We start from the raw sequence: 22,939 nt of genomic DNA on the forward strand, positions 1-22,939 counted from the left end.
CTGATGGAGCACCACACTGTCAGAGGGTCAGCGCTGAGGGAGCGCCTCACTGTCGGAGGGTCATCGCTGAGGGAACGCCGCGCTGTCGGAGGGTCAGTGCTGAGGGAGCGCCGCACTGTCAGTGGGTCAGCACTGAGGGAGCGCTGCACTGTCGGAGGGTCAGCGCTGAGGGAGCGCCGCACTGTCGGAGGGTCAGTGCTGAGGGAGTGCCGCACTGTCAGTGGGTCAGCACTGAGGGAGCGCTGCACTGTCGGAGGGTCGGTGCTGAGGGAGTGCTGCACTGTTGGAGAGTCGGTGCTGAGAGAGTGGTGCACTGTTGTAGGGTCAGTGCTAAGGGAGTGACGCATTGTTGGAGGGTCAGTACTGAGAGAGAGCTGCACTATTGGAGGGTCAGTACTGAGAGAGAGCTGCACTATTGGAGGGTCAGTGCTGAAAGAGTGCCGCATTGTTGGAGGGTCAGTGCTTTGGGAGCACTGCAGTGTCAGAGCAACATTTACTTCTAGGATATTGAAATTCAAATGGAATTTTTAAAAAATGAATTAAAGTCATGGAGATGTACAACACAGAAACAGACCCTTTGAACAACTTGTTCATGCTAACCAGATATCCTAAATTAATCTAGTCCCATTTGCCAGCACCTGGCAATATTCCTCTAAAACCTTCCTGTTCTTATACCCATCCAGATGCCTTTTAAATGTTGCGATTGTACCAGCCTCTGTCACTTCCTCTGGCAGTTCATTCCATACACACTCCACCCTCTGTGTGAAAATGTTACCTCTTCGGTCCCTTTTAAATCTTTCCCCTCTCACCTTAAACCTCTGTCCTTGACTTTTGTTTTCCCCCATGCCAGGGAAAAGACCTTGTCTATTTACCCAATCCATGCCCCTCATGATATTATAAACTTCTATAAGGTCACCCCTCAGCCTCCGATGCGCCAGGGGAAAAAGCCCCAGCCTGTTCAGCCTCTCCCTGTAGCTCAAATTCTCCAACCCTGGCAACATCCTTGTAGATCTTTTCTGAACCCTTCCAAGTTTCACAACATCCTTCCTACTGCAGGGAGACCAGAATTACACACAGTATTCCAAAAGTGGCCTAACCAATGTCCTGCACATCCGCAACACGACCTCCCAACTCGTATACTCAATGCACTTGCCAATAAAGGAAAGCATACCAAACGCCTTCTTCACTATCCTATCTACCTGTGACTCCAATTTCGAGGAGCTATGAACCTGCACTCCAAGGACAACTTACCATCCAACGCATAAGTCTTGCCCTCATTTGCCTTTCCAAAATGCAGTACCTCATATTTATCTAAATTAAACTCCATCTGATATGCCTTGGTCCATCGGCCCATCTGATCAAGATCCCCTTGTTACAATAATTAAATTAAAATGAACAGGAATGGTGCCTAGTGGCGTGGAGATGGTGGGAGTGACAGGTCAGCGATTTTAACCTCTTACTGTGAGCCTAGAATTGGAGCACAATGCATGTACCCTGATCCACTGTACATGATATGATTTCATGCAGATGCCATAATCTGGTGTCCACACTGTATTCTCATGTACACGCTGTAAACTGCCAAATGCAGCAACTGTTCAAGCTGTGGTTTCGGTTCAACTGACATTTATTAACCACCAGAAATGTCAGCTGCCTCACTCTGCCTGTCACTTGGCCCAGTTTTTAAAAGACTAAACTTCAGATTTGTTGCCCACTGCAATAATGAAGATGCATTTTGTGCAAGTTGATATGTCAGTGAAAAGGATAACTCAAACGTGTTGTATTTTTCAGCATGTTCACAGTTTCTGATGAGTTCCACAATCTGTGCTATGATGGGCTTTACATGTACAGTCTGTAACCTTTCCCTGACAGCTCCATATTCAACAACAAAGAGAACAGCCCTCTCTCTCTCTCTCTCTCTCTGTCTGTCTGCAGCCAGTGCCCTCTCTCAGGCCCTGGGCTGACCACTGTCTCTCTGCCTTTGCAATGTGGAACCTGTCACAGTGCAGTGCACATTCAGGGGTTCCGTCCCGGGGAAGGGAGGGGGAATGGGGACTGCACTCCCTTCCCCTACACCCACCACACCAGCCCCTGGTATAGCCCCCATTCCCCCGCCCCTAGTCTGAGCCCCACACCGTCCCAGCCCCGACCCCCAGGGTTCAGCCCGAGCCAGTCTCCCCCAGAGGCTGGCTCTACCCCAGAGCTAACCCCTCAATGTCTTCCCCACCTCCCCCAGGATCTATCCTGGCCTCCCCCTTCACATTAATGCCATTTCCTGCATCTATTCCCCACCCCCCGGGTCTGCAGCAGCTCCCCCGGGGGTGCAGTTCCCCCCCCCAGTCCCGAGCCTGGGTCTCTCTCTGTGTCCCGGGAGGGGTGGGGAGTGTCTCTGACCTTGTCCACGGAGCCGGGCACTAAGCGCTCGATGAGTTTACAGAGAACCAGCCCGTCCCGCAGGGCGCTCCTCAGGAACTCTTCCGGATCCGAGATGGTTTTTTTGGGGGAGTCCAGCACCCCCAGGGAGATCAGCCAGGTCACATTCTGCTCCGCAGGGGTCATTGCTGCCCTGTGGCCACTCCGGGGGCTAGCAGCCGGCCCGACACTCGCCCCTCGGTCTGCAGCAACAACACACACACAAAAAAAACTGCGAGAGAACTCCTTCCTTTTCCGTCTCAGCCCCAGCCCTGCCTTTGCTCAGCCTTAACACAGCCCAGCCCCTGTCTCTGCCTTAGCTCAACTCTCACTCTGCCTCTGCTCCAGGTTTCCTTATCCCCAAACCCTGTCCTGTGGGGCTGCTGGTAGGCAGTGTCAATCTGCCTCTCCTCCACTCAACCCCAACACTACAACCCCATTATCCTCCTGGCATTCTGCTACTCCCCACCCAGACACAGACCCAGTGCCTTCCTCAGGCAGGATTGGAACAGACACCCACCCCATTGATATTCTCAGGAAAACACTCAACAGGCTGCTGTTTGTTTGGGGGGGGGAAATGGGATATGAAAAGCACTCCCCTCTGACCCAAAACTGCTGTCAATACACACTGGCTTTTTAAATTTTGTAGTCAAAAAATTTGATGCTGGAAAAGCACAGCGGGTCACGCAGCTCCTAAGATGCTGCCTGGTCCACTGCGCTTTTCCAGCACCACACCTTTTGACTCTGAGCCCCCAACATCTGCAGTCCCCACTTTCTCCTTCTTAAAATGTGTACCCGAGGTGGGAGCATCGATGTCAATGTGGAGAGAGGAGGAGAACGTCTTCAGGGCTTGTCCTGGTGAAGGGCTTTTGCCTGAAACATCGATTTTCCTGCTCTTCAGATGCTGCCTGACCTGCTGTGCTTTTCCAGCACCACTCTAATCCAGCATCAATGTCAGTGTTGATAATTATCATCCATCCTAGTGGGTGGCACAGTGGTTAGCACTGCTGCCTTACAGTGCCAGTAAACCCCAGGTTCAATTCCTACCTCAGGCAACTGACTGTGTGGAGTTTGCACATTCTCCCCATGTCTGCGTGGGTTTCCTCCGGGTGCTCCGGTTTCCTCCCACAGTCCAAAAATGTGCAGGTCAGGTGAATTTGCTATGCTAAATTGCCCGTAGTGTTCAGTGCAAGGATAAATGTAGGGGTATGGGTCTGGGTCTGGGTGGGTGCGCTTTGGTGGTTGGTGTGGACTTGTTGGGCTGAAGGGCCTGTTTCCACACTGTATGTAATCTAATCTCTACAAGCCAGTTCTGAAGAAAGGTCACTGGATCTGAAACATTGACTCTGATTTCATCTACAGTTGCTGAAATTTCCCAGCAATTTTTGTTCTTGTTTTTGTGTTTGTTTTTGATCTGTTTGTTCGCCATTATAATGGGAAAAGAGAGACCTGTTACATTTGGACAGGCTTAAATTGGAACATGCTGGGACCAGTGCCATGGCAAATCAGATAACTAGGGTTGTGGAGAGATGGGGCTTTAGTCAATGAGGTTGGGTAGGGAGATTCAAAATTTTAAAAAGGAAAAAGCAATGAAAGGTGCGGGGTATGATTATCAAGATGTGACAGGAATGGATAGACAACCATAAGCAGAAGAGTCCAGCAACAATTGGAACCACAATAAGTAATATTGGTAACGATCAAAGCAACACCCTTTATCTAAATGCATTGAGCATTTGCAATAAGATGAATGAGTTAATTGCATAGATAGAAACAAATTAATGGGACTTGATAACTAATGTGGAGATATGGTTGCAAGGTGACCAAGACTGGACACTTAGTTTTCAAGGCTAATAGATTTTCATGAAGAATAGGCAGAAAGTAAAAGGAGGCAGGGTTAACTTATTAATGTATCTGCAATGATGAGTCAGGATATAGCTGCAATAATTTGGGTGGATATAAGGAGATTTAAGGGTAAGAAGTCACAGGAGGAAGTTGACTCTTAGCTCATGAAGAACTGCTTACAGTGCTGGTGGTGAGGAGCTTGGAAGGTGCTATCTAAAAACCCTTGGAGAATCTCTGCAGTCCCTCTTGTAGATAGTACACACTGCTGCTACTGAGCGTCGGTGGTGGGGGGAGTGGATGCTTGTGAATGTGGTGCCAATCAAATGGGCTGCTTTATCCTGGATGGTATCAAGCTTCTTGAGTCAAGAGTGGGGTGCTGGAAAAGCACAGCAGGTCAGGCAGCATCCAAGGAGTAGGAGAGTCGATGTTTCAGGCAAGAGCCCTTCATCAAGCTTCTTGAGTGTTGTTGGAGCTTCACCCATCCAGGCCAAGTGGAAGCATTCTGATAGAATCTGAAAGTGGTAGGTCACCCACATAAAATGGAAACGAGGTAATGTTTGTTTCTTTAGAGATTATGGATCTTTGGAACACACTTTCTGTAAGGATGATGGAAGCAGACAGCTTAGATATTTTTAAGGTGGAGCTGCATCATTCCTATTTAACCAGGGGCTGATAGGTTATCACAGAGAGTTGGAAATGTGGATTTGAGTTTATGATCCAATCAACAATGACTTATTGAATAACAGAACAGCTTGAAGGAACTAATTGGCCTCCTCCCATTCCCTGTTTGGATATTTGTATACACCCCTCCTCTGTGCCTTGCAGTTAAGGGACAGGATTTGGAGAATCAGCAGATAAGTTACTTGTTGCAGGATTCCCAACCTCTGATCTGTTCTTGAAGTACAGTATTTGTGACTAATCCAGCTGAGTTTCTGTTCAGTGCTAACTCTCAGGATGTTAGAGTGGGAGATTCAGTGATGGCAATACCATTGAATGCCAAGGGGCAATTTAGCTCCTTAAATTGTCTCTGTTTGGAGATGGTCTTTGCCTGGCATTTGTGTTGTCTTTCTCTTCTCAAATATTCTGTGCTTTAAGTCATCAATCCTCTCTGTGGAATATTCAATATTAAATGGCATTTTTGCTCAGAAATCTTGAACAATTTTCTAGACTCTGTATTCACTACTATTTGGACTGCTAATCCTAGAGTTAGATCCTCTTTTAAATTGAAAAACTTCAGTCACTGATAAATCCAAGGGACCAATGACAATTCTGATGCAAATAAACTCTTCATATAACTTTCCATGACTATATGGTTCATATAGAATTCACAGCACAATGACGCTTTCTACAGGTTCTCCTAGAAGTTGATATCTGCTTTGGAAATGTAACCTCATTAGTGTTCTGTTTGTTATTGAAGTGAAATAATGAAGTGAAAACTTTTAGAGGATTGTCAAAGGTAATTTAGTTCAATCAATATGTTGTCTATGTAATATATATGAGTTGTCCTTCTCATGTAATAGAGAAGTGTGCTAACCTGTTTCTGCATTTGATATGTTGTCCAATCCTGAAACTATTCAAGATCTTAGGAATTGAGTTTTCCACATTTGTCTATTTGTTGTTCTATCAATTGGATTGGATAGTTTGAATGTTTCGAGTGGATAAGATGTTGCAGGTGAATATCAGTGAATTGTTTCATTGCTGACAGTTAAATGTTTAAATTACTACTTCATCTTCGTAATGATCTCCAGGTACCATACTCATGTTATCTTGTATTCTTTATTGATTGACGTTGTTGAATCTTTGAACTTTTAATGATTGTTGAATTAGCAAAACTAATAGCTATTGAAGTCTCTGATAAGTGGTCTTAAATGTTTCCTGAACGCAAGGTTACGTTTTCCTTTACCAATATGGCTGATTCATAGATATAAAGAAGCTTTCCTTTTCCAATATGTCGACAGGATTTCCAATGCATTCTGGGTAGACCTTTTCAAAATGGCTTCACTCAGTTAATAAATGTTCTGCCTGTATGAAAGATGTCTGCCGACTTATGACTATTAGAAATGGCTGCTGATTTTTTTTCTGTTTATTTTGGTGTCAGATTGATACCATTCGGTTAAAATCTCACACTTTTTTTTACTTGTTTCTTTTGCAATTTTTAAAGGTTGGAAGTTCCCATTAAAATCAGTAAGACTACTTTTATTTTGTTTACTGGTCCAGTCATCCTTAGGCCTAAGGGATCAAGGTATGGGGACAAAGCAAGAACCAAGTATTGAACTGAATAGTCAGCCATGATCACATTGAAGGCTAAGCAGGTTCAAAGGGCTGAGTGGCCTCCTCGTGTTCCTATTTTCTATGCTTTCTATGTAAACACATTGGTGGGAAAAAATAAATATTTAACTTAGAGTCATAGAGGTCTACAACATGAAAACAGGCCCTTTTAACCCAACTTTCCCACATTCCCCAGTTTTTTCACAATTTGAACTAATCTCATTTGCCTGCAATTGGTCCACATCTCTCCATACCTATCCTTTCCATGTACCAATCTAAATGTTTCTTAAATAACAAAATTATAGTCGCTTCCACCATTGCCTCTAGCAGCCTGTTCTGGACACTCACCACCCTCTGTGTGGAAAAAATTGCCTCTCTATACCCTTTTGTATCTCTCCCCTCTCACCTATACACTGTAGTTTTAGACTCACCTACCATGGGAAAAGCTGTCCACTGTCTATCTAATATGTGAGAAATCAGTGCTGAAAATGTGTTGCTGGAAAAGCGCAGCAAGTCAGGCAGCATCCAAGGAACAGGAGATTCGACGTTTCGGGCATAAGCCCTTCTTCAGGGATGATTCCTGAAGAAGGGCTTATGCCCGAAACGTCGAATCTCCTGTTCCTTGGATGCTGCCTGACCTGCTGTGCTTTTCCAGCAACACATTTTCAGCTCTGATCTCCAGCATCTGCAGACCTCACTTTCTCCTATGTTAGAAATCACACAACATCAGGTTATAGTCCAACAGGTTTATTTGGAAGTACAGTACTAGCTTTCAGAGCACTGCTCCTTCATCAGGTAGCTAGTGGGTAGGATCATAAGAAACAAAACTTTTATTAAAAGACCAGTGTCACGCAATTGTCTGAGCTGAGATATCATTTTGTTTTGTATAAAACCTTAAGTTATCTTGAGAATGTGACTTCAAAGATGTTCTGGGATTTACATTTTAATGAATCGACACCTACAAAGCACTCTGAGATGAAATGCTTAACAGCAATCTAGGTTTGTTCAACATATCTTTTAATTGCAAGACACTGTGATCTTTTGCGATAAATTCTGTATCTTATCATCCTGCCCCACTCGTTTCCTGATTGAAGGAGCAGCGCGCCGAAAGCTTCCAAATAAACCTGTTGGCCTATAACCTGGTGTTGTGTGATTTTTTAACTTTATCCACCCCAGTGCAACACCGGCACCTCCCCATCACTTAATCTATGCCTCTTATGATTTTATATATTTCTATAAGGTCACCCCTCAGCCTCTTATGCTCCAGGGAAAAACATCGCAACCTATCCATCCTTTCCTTTTAACTCAAACCTTCCGGTCAAGGTAGCATCCTAGAAAATCTTTTCTGCACTCTTTCTAGTTTAATAATATCCTTTCTATAATACAGTGACCAGAACTGCACACAGTACTCCTCCAAATGTGGCCTCACCAAAATCTTGTACAGCTGCAACAAGATGTCTGATCTGCTATACTCAATGTTCTGATTATAAGGGCTTTGATACTTTCAATTGCAATAGTCAATTCTTGTCACTCATTTTTCAATCAATCTGTTTAAGCCTATTTTTGAATTTAGTTTCCTTTTTCCTTTATCTTTTTATTGGGAATGCTAGATGTTACCATCAGTGTTGGAAGCCTTAATTTCATTTTCCAACACAGTTTTAGAGGTAAAACTAATTTTTGTTCTCCCCTTTTCTTAAGGAATGAATCTGCTTTTGAGTGTCCTTTTTGAGGAACTACTTGTAGTGATTGTAATGAGGTCAGCCAGCTAGAACTTGGAGAATATGATATCCCTGACTGGGGCTGTTAATCTGCTCCAATGAAGGCATCCTGGCTGACAGCTAAGAAGAGGAGGGTCAGAGGTTGTGATACTCTGAAGAGGCAAGCCTATAGTCCAGGATTGGTCATGTGTAAATAAAGGGTGACTCAGTGACGGGATACTGGCCTCTGTGAAGTTATTTCAGTGGTGACAAGGGTAAAGCATGATCCTGAAGAAATTCACTCACAACAATTCCCTTTGATTAGGGTAAGCATTTCTTACATCAAACAGGTTCCCAAACAGTAGTCTGGATGTTGGATGTAAGTTGAATCAGGAGCAGAAATTGGCCTGTTGCAAAGATGTTATGTGGGATTATGTTGTTATGGGGGATTTCAACATGCAGGTAAACTGGGAGAATCAGGATGATATTGGACCTTAAGAAAGAGACTTTGTGGAATGCCTCTGAGATGGATTCTTAGAACAGCTGGTGCTGGAGCCGACCAGGGAGAAGGCAATTCTGGATCTAGTATTGTGCAACGAACCAGAATTCGTCAGGGACCTCGAAGTGAAGGAGCCATTGGGAAGTAGTGACCATAATACAATAAGCTTCACTCTGCAATTTGAGAGGGAGAGGGTACAGTCGGAAGTGACAGTACTTCTCTTGAATAAAGGGAACTATGAGGGAGGAGCTGTCCAAAGTTCAATGGTGCAATACTTTAGCAGGGATGACAGTGGAGGAACAATGGCGGATATTTCTGTGTATAATGCAGAAGTTGCAGGATCACTTCATTCCAAAGAGGAAGAAAGATTCCAGGAGGAGGCATGAGTGGCTGTGGCTGATGAGGGAAGTTAACAACATATAAAGTTAAAAGAGAAAAAAGTATAACATAGCAAAGATAAGTGGAAAAATGGAGGACTGGGAAGCTTTTAAAGAACAACAGAGGATTACTTAGAAGGAAATACGCAGAGAAAAAAATGAGGTACGAAGGTGAACTGTCCAATAATATAAAGAAGGATAGTAAAAGTTTTTTTTTAGGTATGTGAAAAGCAAAAAAATGGTGAAGACTAAAATTGGGCCCTTGAAGACAGAAACAGGGGAATATATTACAGGGAACAAAGAAAAGGCAGAAGAATTGAATTGGTACTTCAGATCTGTGTTCACTGAGGAAGACACCAGCAATCTCCCTGAGGTAACAGTGGCTGAAGGACCTGAACTGAAGGGAATTTATATTTGCCAAGAATTGGTGTTGGAGAGATTGTTAGGTCTGAAGGTTGATAAGTTCCCAGGGCCTGATGGTCTACATCCCAGGGTACTGAAGGAGGTGGCTCGAGAAATCGTGGATGCGTTGATGATTATTTTCCAGAGTTCGATAGATTCAGGATCAGTTCCTGCGGATTGGAGGGTGGCTAATGTTGTACCACTTTTTTAAGAAAGGTGGGAGAGAGAAAGCAGGAAATTATAGACCAGTTAGTCTGACCTCAGTGGTGGGAAAGATGCTGGAGTCTATTATAAAGGATGAGATTACGGCACATCTGGATAGTAGTAACAGGATAGGACAGAGTCAGCATGGATTTATGAAGGGGAAATGCTGCTTGACTAATCTTCTGCAGTTTTATGAGGATGTAACTCTGAAGATGGATGAGGGAGATCCAGTAGATGTGGTAAACCTGGACTTTCAGAAAGCTTTTGATAAAGTCCCACATAGGAGGTTAGTGAGCAAAATTAGGGCACATGGTATTGGGGGCAAAGTACTAACTTGGATTGAAAATTGGCTGGCTGAAAGGAAACAAAGAGTAGCGATAAACGGCTCCATTTCAGACTGGCAGGCAGTGACCAGTGGGGTACCGCAGGGATCAGTGCTGGGACCGCAGCTTTTTACAATATATGTTAATGATATAGAAGATGGTATTATGAATAACATTAGCAAATTTGCTGATGATATAAAGCTGGGTGGCAGAGTGAAATGTGATGAGGCTGTGAGAAGATTACAGGGTGACCTGGACAAGTTAGATGAGTGGATAAAAACAATGACTGCAGATGCTGGAAACCAGATTCTGGATCAGTGGTGCTGGAAGAGCACAGCAGTTCAGGCAGCATTCAATGAGCAGCGAAATCGACGTTTCGGACAAAAGCCCTTCATCAGGAATAAAGGCAGTGAGCTGGAAGCATGGAGAGATAAGCTAGAGGAGGGTGGGGGTGGGGAGAAAGTAGCATAGAGTAGGAAATGACCTGGGAGTTGCAGTGGGAGAGGGACTCCCTGAGATTCTTGTAGAGAGAGGAGGAAAACTTCTTCAAGGCAAGCATCCTTGCAAGAGGATTTGCAGTAGGGTTAAAATCAACGAGGTAAAAACAATGACTGCAGATGCTGGAAGTTAGATGAGTCGTCAGATGCAGTTTAATGTGGATAAATGTATGGTTATCCACTTTAGTGGCAAGAACAGGAAGGCAGATTACTACCTAAATGGAATCAATTTAGGTAAAGGGGCAGTACAGAGAGATCTGGGTGTTCTTGTACACCAGTCAATGAAGGTAAGCATGCAGGTACAGCAGGTAGTGAAGAAGGCTAATAGCATGCTGGCCTTCATAACAAGAGACCACACCTGGAGTACTGTGTGCAGTTCTGGTCTCCAAATTTGAGGAAAGACATTCTGGCTATTGAGGGAGTGCAGCGTAGGTTCACGAGGTCAATTCCTGGAATGGCGGGATTACCTTACGCTGAAAGACTGGAGCGAATGGGCTTGTATACCCTTGAGTTTAGAAGACTGAGAGGGGATGTGATTGAGACATATAAGATTATTAAAGGATTGGACACACTGGAGGCAGGAAACATGTTTCCGCTGATGGGTGAGTGCCGAACCAGAGGACACAGCTTAAAAATACGGGGTAGACCATTTAGGCCAGAGATGAGGAGAAACTTCTTCACCCAGAGAGTGGTGGCTGTGTGGAATGCTCTGCCCCAGAGGGCAGTGGAGGCCCAGTCTCTGGATTCATTTAAGAAAGAGTTGGATAGAGCTCTCAAGGATAGTGGAATCAAGGGTTATGGAGATAAGGCAGGAACAGGATACTGATTAAGGATGATCAGCCATGATCATTTTGAATGGTGCTGCAGGCTCGAAGGGCAGAATGGCCTACTCCTGCACCTATTGTCTATTGCCTTTGTTTGGGAAGCTTGATCCTGCCATCAATGACTCGCCCCAGGATGTGGAACGAATTTATTTTTTTCTGGGTAATCGACATTATAGCGGATGAAAAGTAAGTAATCTTCCTGACAGCTCGTGGAGATGATCTTCCTGACAGCCTATGGAGATGTAACTTTACCTGTTATTTGGAGCCTAAGTTTCCCTAAGGCAGCAGATACTAAAAGAATTGACGGACAGAGTTAAGGAATGCTATAATTCCAAGCTTTCTCGAATTGTGAGACACTATTGTTTTTACTCGGCAATTTGAGAACAGGGAGAATCCATAGATAGATTTTTGTTAATTCCATTGGCAGAACATGTAACTTTGGTTTAACTGTTAATGAGATTTAAGAGGCTGTTTGGTATATGGGATTAATGCTATAACTAGGTAAAAGTGCCTACGAGCTGAAGGTGAAAGTGGGGACTGCAGACGCTGAGGATCAGAGTCAAGATTAGAGTGGTGCTGGAACAGCACAACAGGTCAGGCAGCATCCGAGGAGCAGGAAAATTTTAACGTTTCGGGCAAAAGCCTGAGAAAGGGCTTTTACCCGAAACATCGATTTTCCTGTCCCTCTAGCTGAAACCCAACTGGGTTTCGAACAGGCACTACGCTTGGCTTCACAATTGGAAAATGCAGCAAGCGGAGCATGAGTCGCAGGGTATTTCAATGGAAGTGGACACCCTCGCCAGGCTGACTGAGGTTGGGGAACACCGCTTGGGTGAAAGCAATTGCATCACCTCACTCAGGACATATCCTGAACAGAAGGACTCTAGGCCAGCCCACAGCAACACCCCAAAACAAAGCCAAGCCTCAGCTGAAAGGTTAAAATATTCTTTAGGATCCTGGCCAGTGAGCCATTGTAGTTGCTGCTGGTATGCAGACCCAAGACAGCTACACAGTCCCACTGCACCTAAACTGAATAAGGTAACTCATAGGAGAGGGCACACCCTGGAAAGTCCACCTATATCTGGTTTGGGACAGTTACATTGCTTAGCAACATCCAAATCAGAACCAATCAAAATAAATCTGATTCAATGGTCGTCCAATTCTAATGGAGATCGATACAGATGCGGACGGAACTGTGACTACAGACCAATTTTTAATAATTTATAAATCACCCAACAGCAGGTTATAGTCCAGGTTTAATTGGAAACACTAGCTTTCAGTTGTCTGAAGGAGCAGCGTACCGAAAGCTAGTGCTTCCAATTAAACCCCTTGGACTATAGCCTGGTGTTGGATGATTTTTAACTTTGTACACCCCAATCCAACACTGGCATCTCCAAATCAATTTTTAATAAAATTCACTCTGGACTTCAGTCCTTATGTTTGTGCAAGACCTTGGTTAAGGCAGGGAACCTGTACCGGGGAACTGTTTCAGTTAAACGTACAACTTCGGTTCTGGTCTGTTATGAGAAGCAGCTGGTTCAGTTACCACTGATTGGAGTAAAAGGTTTGGGCCCAAGCATTTTGGGGCAAACTTAGTTGTGAAAGATTCACTTAGATTGGTTCAACATTTTTCAATTAGAAAATGGCTGCCTGAGTGATGTTCTAATTAAATACCTGGAAGTTTTTTAAGGGCGAGGGACTATGAAAGGAGCCAAGGCCGCCCTGTCTGTTAGCCATGAAGCAATTCCCTGGCTCTGAAATGGCACTGGGTGGACCTTAGCCTCATGGGTAACGGTAGAGGCTGAAATCAGGAGGAAGGGAAGAGAAGGAACCATCAACCCAGCAGTTTGCAGAATGGGCAGCACCGGTCACACTGATGGTGAAGCCCAGTGGGTCGGTCTGTCTTTGTGAGGATTTAAAACAAATGGTAAACTGCTTCTTGCAGCTGGATAAATACCCAATCCCTCACCGAGGGGATTTATACGCATAACTGGCAGGGGGCTGTCCTTCCCACAGCCGGACATGAGCCACGTGTACCTGCAATTGCAGTTAGACGAGGATTCCCAGAATTGTACCACAATTAGTACCCATAAGGGTTTGTACCAATATGAGATTGGCATGTGGGGTATCATCAGGCTATGCAATTTTTCAGCAGATGGTAGAGAACATTTTACAATGTTCTCAGGTCACCACTTATCTAGATGCTAATAACAAAAAGGATCAAAAAAGGAGCACTTAGAGAACTTGGATGTGGTTCAAAAGTATTTCTTCCAGGCAGGCATATGCCTTTGAAGGGAAAAATGTTTGTTCTAGGCATCCCAAGTCACATACTTGGGCCACAGAGTCAACTAGACCAGGTTACACGTGTTGGAAGATAAATTGAGGGCAATCAAAGGTGCCCCGGCCCCCACATCGATCCAGGAACATAGCTCATTTCCAGGGCTGGTGAATTATTACAGAAAGTTTATAAACCTGGCCTCCATCCTGGCACTGTTTCATCAATTTCTATAAAACAGTTAGCCTTAGAAACGGTCATGTAAATGAGCCCTAGCTTTCAGTGAAGGAAGGAAACAGCTGTCCTCCTCCAAGGTGGTGGCACAGTATGATCCCAGTGAAGGTCTGTTATCGATATGCGATGCCTCCCCATACAGCGTTGAGATCGTATTAGCTCATGGGTAACCCAGTGGAGAGGAAAGCCCATTAGCATATGCATGCAGGACTTTGGCTAATGCAGGAGGTGAATACATCAAGTGTTTATTATTGTAAGTTAGGACACCATCTGGGAGATCAAGTGGTGAATGCAGATGCATTGAGCAGATACAGCCCCAGGGATACTTCAGTGGAAGAGGCTGTAATGATATTAAATTTTTTGGGTATGCTCCCAGTCACAGTTGACAATATCAGATAAGATCCAGTCTGGTCAAAACTGATACAGTTGGTGGTAATGGGGAAAACCAAAGGCCCATCACAAACAGAACTGAAACCTTCTGGGGGTGGCACAGTGGCTCAGTGGTTAGCACTGTTGCTTCACTGCACCAGGGACCCAGATTCATAGAACATAGAAAAATACAGCGCAGTACAGACCCTTTGCCCTCGATGTTACGCCAATCCAAACCCACCTAACCTACACTAGCCCACTATCCTCCATATGTCTATCCAATGCCCGTTTAAATGACCATAAAGAGGGAGAGTCCACCACTGCTACTGGCAGGGCATTCCATGAACTCACGACTCGCTGAGTAAAGAATCTACCCCGAACATCTGTCCTATACCTACCACCCCTTAATTTAAAGCTAAGCCCCCTCGTAATAGCTGACTCCATACGTGGAAAAAGGTTCTCACTGTCAACCCTATCTAAACTCCTAATCATCTTGTACACCTCTATCAAGTCACCCCTAAACCTTCTTTTCTCCAATGAAAACAGCCCCAAGTGCCTCAGCCTTTCCTCATACGATCTTCCTACCATGCCAGGCAACATCCTGGTAAACCTCCTCTGTACCCATTCCAGTGCCTCCACATCCTTCCTATAGTATAGCGACCAAAACTGCACACAATACTCCAGATGCGGCCGCACCAGAGTCTTATACAACTGCAACATGACCTCAGGATTCCGGAACTCAATTCCTCTATCAATAAAAGCCAGTACGCCATATGCCTTCTTCACAGCACTATTTACCTGGGTGACAACTTTCAGAGATCTGTGTACATGGACACCAAGATCCCTCTGCTCATCCACACTACCAAGTATCTGACCATTAGCCCAGTAATCCATCTCCTTGTTACTCTTACCAAAGTGAACCACTTCACACTTACCTACATTGAACTCCATTTGCCACCTTTCTGTCCAGTTCTGCAGCTTATCTATATCCCGCTGTAACCTGCCACATCCTTCCTCATTGTCAACAACTCCACCGACTTTTGTATCATCCGCAAACTTGCTCACCCAACCTTCTAGCCCCTCCTCCAGGTCATTTATAAAAATGACAAACAGCAATGGTCCCAAAACAGATCCTTGCGGAACACCGCTAGTAACTGCACTCCAAGATGAACCTTTACCATCAACTACTACCCTCTGTCTTCTTCCAGCCAGCCAATTCCTAATCAAACCTCTAACGCACCCTCAATGCCATACCTCCGAATTTTTTGCAGTAGCCTACCATGGGGAACCTTATCAAATGCCTTACTAAAATCCATATACACCACATCTACCACTTTACCCTCATCCACCTCCTTAGTCACCTTCTCAAAGAATTCAATAAGGTTTGTGAGGCACGACCTGCCCTTCACAAAACCATGCTGACTATCCTTGATCACATTATTCCTATCCAGATGTTCATAAATCCTATCCCTTACAATTCTCTCTAAGACTTTGCCCACAACAAAAGTGAGACTCACCGGCCTATAGTTACTAGGGTTATTCCTACTCCCCTTCTTGAACAAGGAATACCACATTTTCTATCCTCCAGTCTTCTGGCACTATTCCTGTAGACAACGAGGACATAAAAATCAAGACCAATGGCTCTGCAATCTCCTCCCTTGCTTCCCAGAGAATCCTAGGATAAATGCCATCAGGCCCAGGGGACTTATCTATTTTCACCCTTTCCAGAATTTCCAACACCTCTTCCCTACATACCTCAAAGCCATCCATTCTAATTAATTGTGACTTAATATTCACGTCGGCAACAATGTCCTGTTCCTGAGTGAATACTGATGAAAAGTATTCATTCAGTGTCTCTCCAATCTCTTCAGCCTCCATGCATAACTTCCCACTACTATCCTTAACTGGACCTATTCCTACCCTAGTCATTCTTTTATTCCTGATGTACCTATAAAAAGCCTTAGGGAAAACCCAAATCCTAACAACCAAGGGCTTTTCATGTCCCCTTTTTGCTGCTCTTAGCTCTCTCTTTAGATCCTTCCTGGCTACCTTAACTCTCAATCGCCCCAATTGAACCTTCACGCCTCATCTTTACATAGGCCGCCCTCTTCCCTTTAACAAGGGATTCCAATTCCTTATTAAACCACAGCTCCCTCACACGACCCTTTCCTCCCTGCCTGACAAGTACATACTTATCAAGGACACTCAATAGTTGCTCCTTGAACAATCTCCACATATCGATTGTGCCCTTCCCTTGAAGCCGACTTTTCCAAGCCAAGCATCCTAAGTCATGCCTCACCGCATCATAATTTCCCTGCCCCCAGCTATAACTCTTGCCCTGCAGAGCACACTTATCCCTCTCCATCACTAGAGTAAAAGTCACCGAATTGTGGTCACTGTCCCCAAAGTGCTCACCTACCTCCAATTCTAACACCTGGCCTGGTTCGTTACCCAGAACCAAATCCAGTATGGCCTCATCTCTTGTTGGTCTGTCTACATATTGTGTCAGGAAACCCTCCTGCACACATTGGACAAACACCGACCCATCTAACGTACTCGAGCTATAGCTTTCCCAGTCAATATCTGGGAAGTTAAAGTCCCCCATAACAACCACCCTATTACTTTCACTCTTCTCCTGAATCATCCTCGCAATCCTTTCTTCTACGTCTCTAGGACTATTAGGAGGCCTGTAGAAAACTCCTAACAGGGTGACCTCACCTTTTCTTATTTCTAAGCTCAGCCCAAACTACCTCAGATGGCGCGTCTTCATCCATCGTCCTTTCCACTGCTGTAATACTATCCTTGACAAGCAATGCCACACCTCCCCCTCTTTTACCCCCACCTCTGACCCAACTAAAACATTTAAACCCTGGAACCTGCAACAGCCAATCCTGTCCCTGTTCTACCCATGTCTCTGTAATAGCCTCAACATCGAAATCCCAGGTACCAACCCACGCTGCAAGTTCACCTACCTTATTTCGTATACTTCTCGCATTGAAGTATACACACTTCAAGCCACCTTCCTGTTTACAGGCACCCTCCTTTGAGATTGATGCCATGTTCCTAACCTCCCTACACTCCAGGTCCTGCGCCCTAAAGCTACAGTCCAGGTTCCCATGCCCCTGCAGAGTTAGTTTAAACCTCCCCCCCCCCCCCACCCTCCCAAAGAGCACTAGCAAACCTCCCCCCAAGGATACTGGTGCCCCTCAGGTCCAGGTGTAGACGATTCCATCCTCTGGGTGACTGTCTGTGTGGAGTTTGCACATTCTCCCCGTGTCTGCGTGGGTTTCCTCTGGGTGCTCTAGTTTCCTCCTACAGTCCAAAGATGAGCAGGTCAGGTGAATTGGCCATGCTAAATTGCCCATAGTGTGAGGTGCATTAGTCAGAGGGAAATGGGGTCTAGGTGAGTTACTCTTTGGAGGGTCAGTGTTTACTTATTGGGCCAAATGGTCTGTTTCCACACTGTGTAGGGAATCTAATCTAATCTTTTTGGACCCGGAGAGACCAGATCACGGCAGAGGATGGCATATTATTATTGGGAGAAAGAGCCTTTGACCTGAACAAAGGAAGGCCGGCAGATCCTAGCTGGATCCATGGATTTCCAAAATGAAGTTGTTGGTGAGAAGTTATGTTGTGGCTAGAATTGGATACAGACATAGATGCGTTGGTATGGCAGTGCCCAGAATGCCAACAAGGACAAAGATTATTGCCAACAACTCCCCCACATCTGTGGGAATGACCAGGTAAACCCGGACACAGTTACACTTGGACTTTGCAGGTCCTTTTCATGGGTTCAATATTCCTGGTCATTGTAGACGCTCACTCAAAGTGGTCCATTCATCAGACACAGGGATGATGAGAGAAGAATTGCACATGTCTTTGTCAACACATGGACTCCCAGAAGTGTTGGTCACAGATAATGGGCCATTGTTTACCAGCAGGGAATTTGGGTATTTCCTAAATTCGAATGGTGTTCAACAATTAAAGACAGCTCCATCCCATCCGTTATCCAATGCCCTGGCAGCACCAGCAGTCCAAATTTGAAGGTTGGCTTGAAGAAACCGCCTATACCCTCCCAAGATACCAAATTGTCATGGTTCCTATTTGATTATAGGACCATCCTACATGCAAGTACAGGGACAGCACTGACAGATTGCTAATGGGGAGAAAACTCCGCAACAGCTTAACTCTGATCTCCCCAACCCTGGGGCAGGATGAAATGACATTTGGATGCCAATGCAGACACAAGATTCTGCCAAGCGAGAGAGAAACAGCTTGTCCAGGGGATGAAGTTAGGTGTAAGAGTCATGGAAATGGCCCTGCATGGTCGATCTGAGGTCAGGACCAATGACGTATAAAATTCAGGTTGGTGTGTCAGTCCTTGAACAAGTTCGTGGACCATATAAAAGCCACAAACTCACAGATGGTGCATGAGTAAAATGTGCCCAGCCCCTCAGAACAGTTGGAAAGGCTGCCGGGAACCATGAGGTCACCCCCTCCATCAAGTATTGTCAATCAGAATCTGAAATGGATGTGATGGATGTAGTTGCCTTTGCCTTTGTTGCCAGTAGAAGTGAGTGACGTAAGACCAAAACGCTCCTGGAAGAGGATGCGAGCTCCCATGCGTTATGCGTCCCTCTTGGACACCAAGTTGGAGGATCCTTACCTGGTGCTACACTGCTCCAGGAGGTTCCGCAATCAAAAGGACTGTCTTATGTCTGGAAGGGGAGGGATTGTAACAGGATTAGCCAGCTGGACATGTAGGTACTGTATTCTGGAAAGGCAAATCAGGACTTACACACATAATGTAAAGTCCTAGGGAGTGTTGCTGAACCAAGAGACCTTGGAGTGCAAGTTCATAGCTCCTTGAAAGTGGAGCAGGTTGATAGGATAGTGAAGAAGGCGCTCGGTACACTTGCCTTTGTTGGTCAGTGCATAAAGTAGTCGAGAGTGTTGTACTGGAAAAGCACAGCAGGTTAGGCAGCATCCAAGGAGCAGGAGAATCGACGTTTTGGACAAAAGATCTTCATCAGGAACGCCTCATGAAGGTCTTTTGTCTGAAACATCGATTTTCCTGCTCCTCGGATGCTTCCTGACCTGCTGTGCTTTTCCAGCACCACTCTCTCTACTCTACTCTAATTTTCAGCATCTGCAATCCTCAAAATGGAGCAAGGTGGCTTGTGGGTGTTCCACAGGGGTCAGTGCTGGGGCCACTGTTGTTTGTAATATACATAAATGATCTGGAAGAGGGCACTGTTGGTATGATCAGTAAGTTTGCAGATGACATGAAGATTGGTGGAGTAGCAGAAAGCATAAGGGACTGTCAGAGAATACAGGAGGTTATAGATAGACTGGAGAGTTGGGCAGAAACATGGCAGATGGAGTTCTGTCCAGACAAATGTGAGGTGATTAATTTTGGTGAAATATATAGTAAATGGAAGAGCCTTGTGAAAAGTTGATGGGCAGAGAGATCTGGGAGTGCAGGTCCATTGTACCCTGAAGGTTGCTGCACAGGTGGATAGAGTGGTCAAGAAGGCATATAGTAGGCTTGCCTTCATGGGACGGGGGATTGAGTCTAAGAGCTATACAATGTTAACATTGTACAAGACATTGGTTCGGCCGCATTTAGAATACTGTGTACAGTTCTGGTCGCCACATTACCAAAAGGATGTGGACGCTTTGGAGAGGGTGCAGAGAAGTTTATGAGGATGTTGCGTGGTATGGAAGGTGCTAGCTATGGAGAGAGGTTGAGTAGGTTAGGATTGTTTTCACTAGAAAAAAGGAGATTGAGGGGGGACCTGATTTGAGGTTTACAAAATCATGAAGGGTATAGACAGGGTGGATAGAGACAAGCTTTTTCCCAGGGTGAAGGATTCAATAACGAGAGGTCACTCTTTCAAGGTGAGAGTGAAAAGTTTAAGGGGGATACACACGGCAAGTACTTCACACAGAGGGTGGTGGGGGTCTGGAATGCGTTGCCAGCAGAGGTGGGAGAGGCAGGCACGGTGGATTCATTTAAGATGTGTCTGGACAGATGCATGAGTAGGTGGGGAGCAGAGGGATATAGATGCTTAGGAATTGACTGACAGGTTTAGACAGTGGATTGGAGAACCGAAAGGCTTGTTCCTGGGCTGTAAATTTTCTTTGTTCTCACTTTCGCCGCATTGAGTACAGGATTTGGGAGGACTTATTGTGGCTCTACAGGACACTGGTTAGGCTACTTTGGGAATATTGCATGCAATTCTGGTCTCCTCCTATTGGAAAGATGTTGTGAAAGTTGATAAAGTTCAGAACAATGATGTTGCCAGGTTTGGAGGATTTGAGCTACAGGGAGAGACTGAATAGGTTGGGGCTATTTTCCCTGGAGAGCCAGAGACTGAGGGGTGCCCTGATAGAACCATGAGGAGCATGGATAGGGTGAACAGACAAGATCTTTTCCCTCTGGAGTAGGTGAGTCCAAAACTGGATAGTGTTGGGGGAGATGGCTCACCAGGGGAAGGCGGTAGTAGTCTGCTTCATGGCACTGTGGCTGGACAGAAGGGCGGGAAAAAGACTGGAAGGGCCATAGTCATAGGGGATTCAATTGCGAGGGGAGTAGATAGGCAGTTCTGTGGTCGGACACAAGACTTCCGAATGCTATGTTGCCTCCCAGGTGCACGGGTCAGGGATGCCTTGGATCGGCTGCAGGACATTCTGAAGGGGGATGATGAACGGTCAGTTGTTGTAGTACATATAGGCCCCAGTGATAGAGGTAACACAAATTCATCCACAAATTCCATCAACAGACACATCGACCTGGACCCAATATACTAATCACTACAGCGGACAGCTGAAACTGACACCTGGAAGCAGCAAGGACAGACCACTATAAATGCCGGAAGAAACATCAAAGAAGCGCTTCGCAGGAGGCTCCAGAGCACTGATGATGTCTCCTAGCCAGGGGACGAAACGTTTGCAACAAAAACTTCCAGCTTGGCGAACAGAACCACTACAACAAGCATTCGAGCTACAAATCTTCTCACAAACTTTGAACACTTAGAGGTAAAAATCAGGATGAGGTCCGACAATCAGAATGTAGGGAGCCAAGTTTAAAAAGTAGGACCTCCGAGATAGTAATCTCAGGATTGCTATCAGTGCGAGGTGCCAGTCAGAGTAGAAATGAAAGCGTAGGCAGGGTGAAAGCGTGGCTTGGGAGATGGTGCAGGAGGGAGAGGGTCCGACTTTTGGGACCTGTTCTGGGGGAGGTGGGACTATTACTAATTGGACAGTCTCCACCTGGGCCAGACTGGAGCCAATGTCCTTGGGGAGAGTTTAAACTAATGTGGGGGTTGGAAATCAATGAGCTTAGAGGAGTGTAAGGAGGTAGTAACTAGAGCCTGTAAGGAACTAGATAATGAAGTCAGCGTGACTAAGGGGAAGAGGAAGCAGGGAGCAGATGATGAACGCAGTGGGATTGGTGGTCTGAGATGCATTTGTTTTAATGTGACAAGTGTAGCAGGTAAGGCAGATGAACTTGGGGCTTGGATTAATACCTGGGAGTATGATGTTATTGCTATTACTGAGACTTGGTTGAGGGAACAGCATGTTTGGAAGCAAAACATGCCAGGATATCGATGCTTCAGGTGGGATAGAGAGGGAGGTAAAAGGGATGGAGGAGTTGCATTACTGGTCAGAGAAGATATCACAACTGTGCTGAAGGAGGTCACTATGGAGGACTTGAGTAGTGAGGCAATGTGGGCAGAGCTCAGAAATAGGAAGGGTGCGGTAACAATGTTAGGGCTGTGCTACACGCCTCCCTACAGCGAGCGTAAGGCAGAGGCACAAATATGGAAACAGATTATGGAAAGGTGTAGGAGCAACAGGGTGGTGGTCATGGGAAATTTTAATTTTCCCAACATTGACTGGGATTCACTTAGTGTTAGAACATTACAGTGCAGTGCAGGTCCTTCAGCCCTGGATGTTGTGCCGACCTGTGGACCCAATCTGAAGCCCATCTAACCTACGCTATTCCATTTTCATCCATATGTCTATCCGTGACCATTGAAGTGCCCTTAAAGTTTATGAGTCTACTACTGTTGCAGGCAGTGCATTCCACACCCCTACTATTCTCTGAGTAAAGAAACTACCTCTGACATCTGTCCTAGATCTATCACCCCTCAATTTGAAGCTGTGCCCCCTTGTGCTAGCCATCACCAGCTGAGGAAAAAGGCTCTCCCTGTCCACCCTATCTAACCCTCTGATTATCTTATGTTTCAATTAGGTCACCTCTCAACCTTCTCCCTAATGAATTCAGCTTCAAGTCCCTCAGCCTTTCCTCATAAGACCTTCCCTCCATACCAGGCAACATCTGAGTAAATCCCCTCTGAACCCTTGCCAGAGTTCCACATCCTTCCTATAATGCGGTGACCAGAACTGTACACAATACTCCAAGTGTAGCCACACCCCAGAGTTTTGTACAGCTGCAGCATGACCTCATGGCTCCAAAACTCAATCCCTCTACCAATAAAAGCTAACACACCGTATGCCTTCTTAACAACCCTATCAACCTGGGTGACAACTTTCAGGGATCTATGTACATGGACACCGAGATCTCTCTGCTCATCTACACTACCGAGAATCTTACCATTAGCCAGTACTCTGTATTCCTGTTACTCCTCCAAAGTGAATCACCTCACACTTTTCCACATTAAACTCCATTTGCCACCTCTCAGCCCAGCTC

General features: G+C 45.4%; 1 protein-coding gene across 2 annotated transcripts in view; it reads right to left on the minus strand.

Moving 5' to 3' along the window:
- The window catches only part of arhgef6 (Rac/Cdc42 guanine nucleotide exchange factor (GEF) 6), a 168,081-nt gene extending 165,387 nt beyond the window's left edge, over positions 1-2,694 (minus strand). For both annotated transcript variants that reach the window (XM_060832383.1, XM_060832382.1), the window contains exon 1: positions 2,392-2,694. In XM_060832383.1, coding sequence (XP_060688366.1) covers positions 2,392-2,556 — 165 coding nt within the window. In that variant the 5' untranslated portion in view covers positions 2,557-2,694. The remainder of the gene's footprint in view (positions 1-2,391) is intronic.
- Between the last annotated feature and the right edge of the window lie 20,245 nt (positions 2,695-22,939).

Source organism: Hemiscyllium ocellatum, chromosome 11 (genome assembly GCF_020745735.1).
Source record: "Hemiscyllium ocellatum isolate sHemOce1 chromosome 11, sHemOce1.pat.X.cur, whole genome shotgun sequence".
NCBI classification, from domain to species: Eukaryota; Metazoa; Chordata; class Chondrichthyes; order Orectolobiformes; family Hemiscylliidae; genus Hemiscyllium; species Hemiscyllium ocellatum.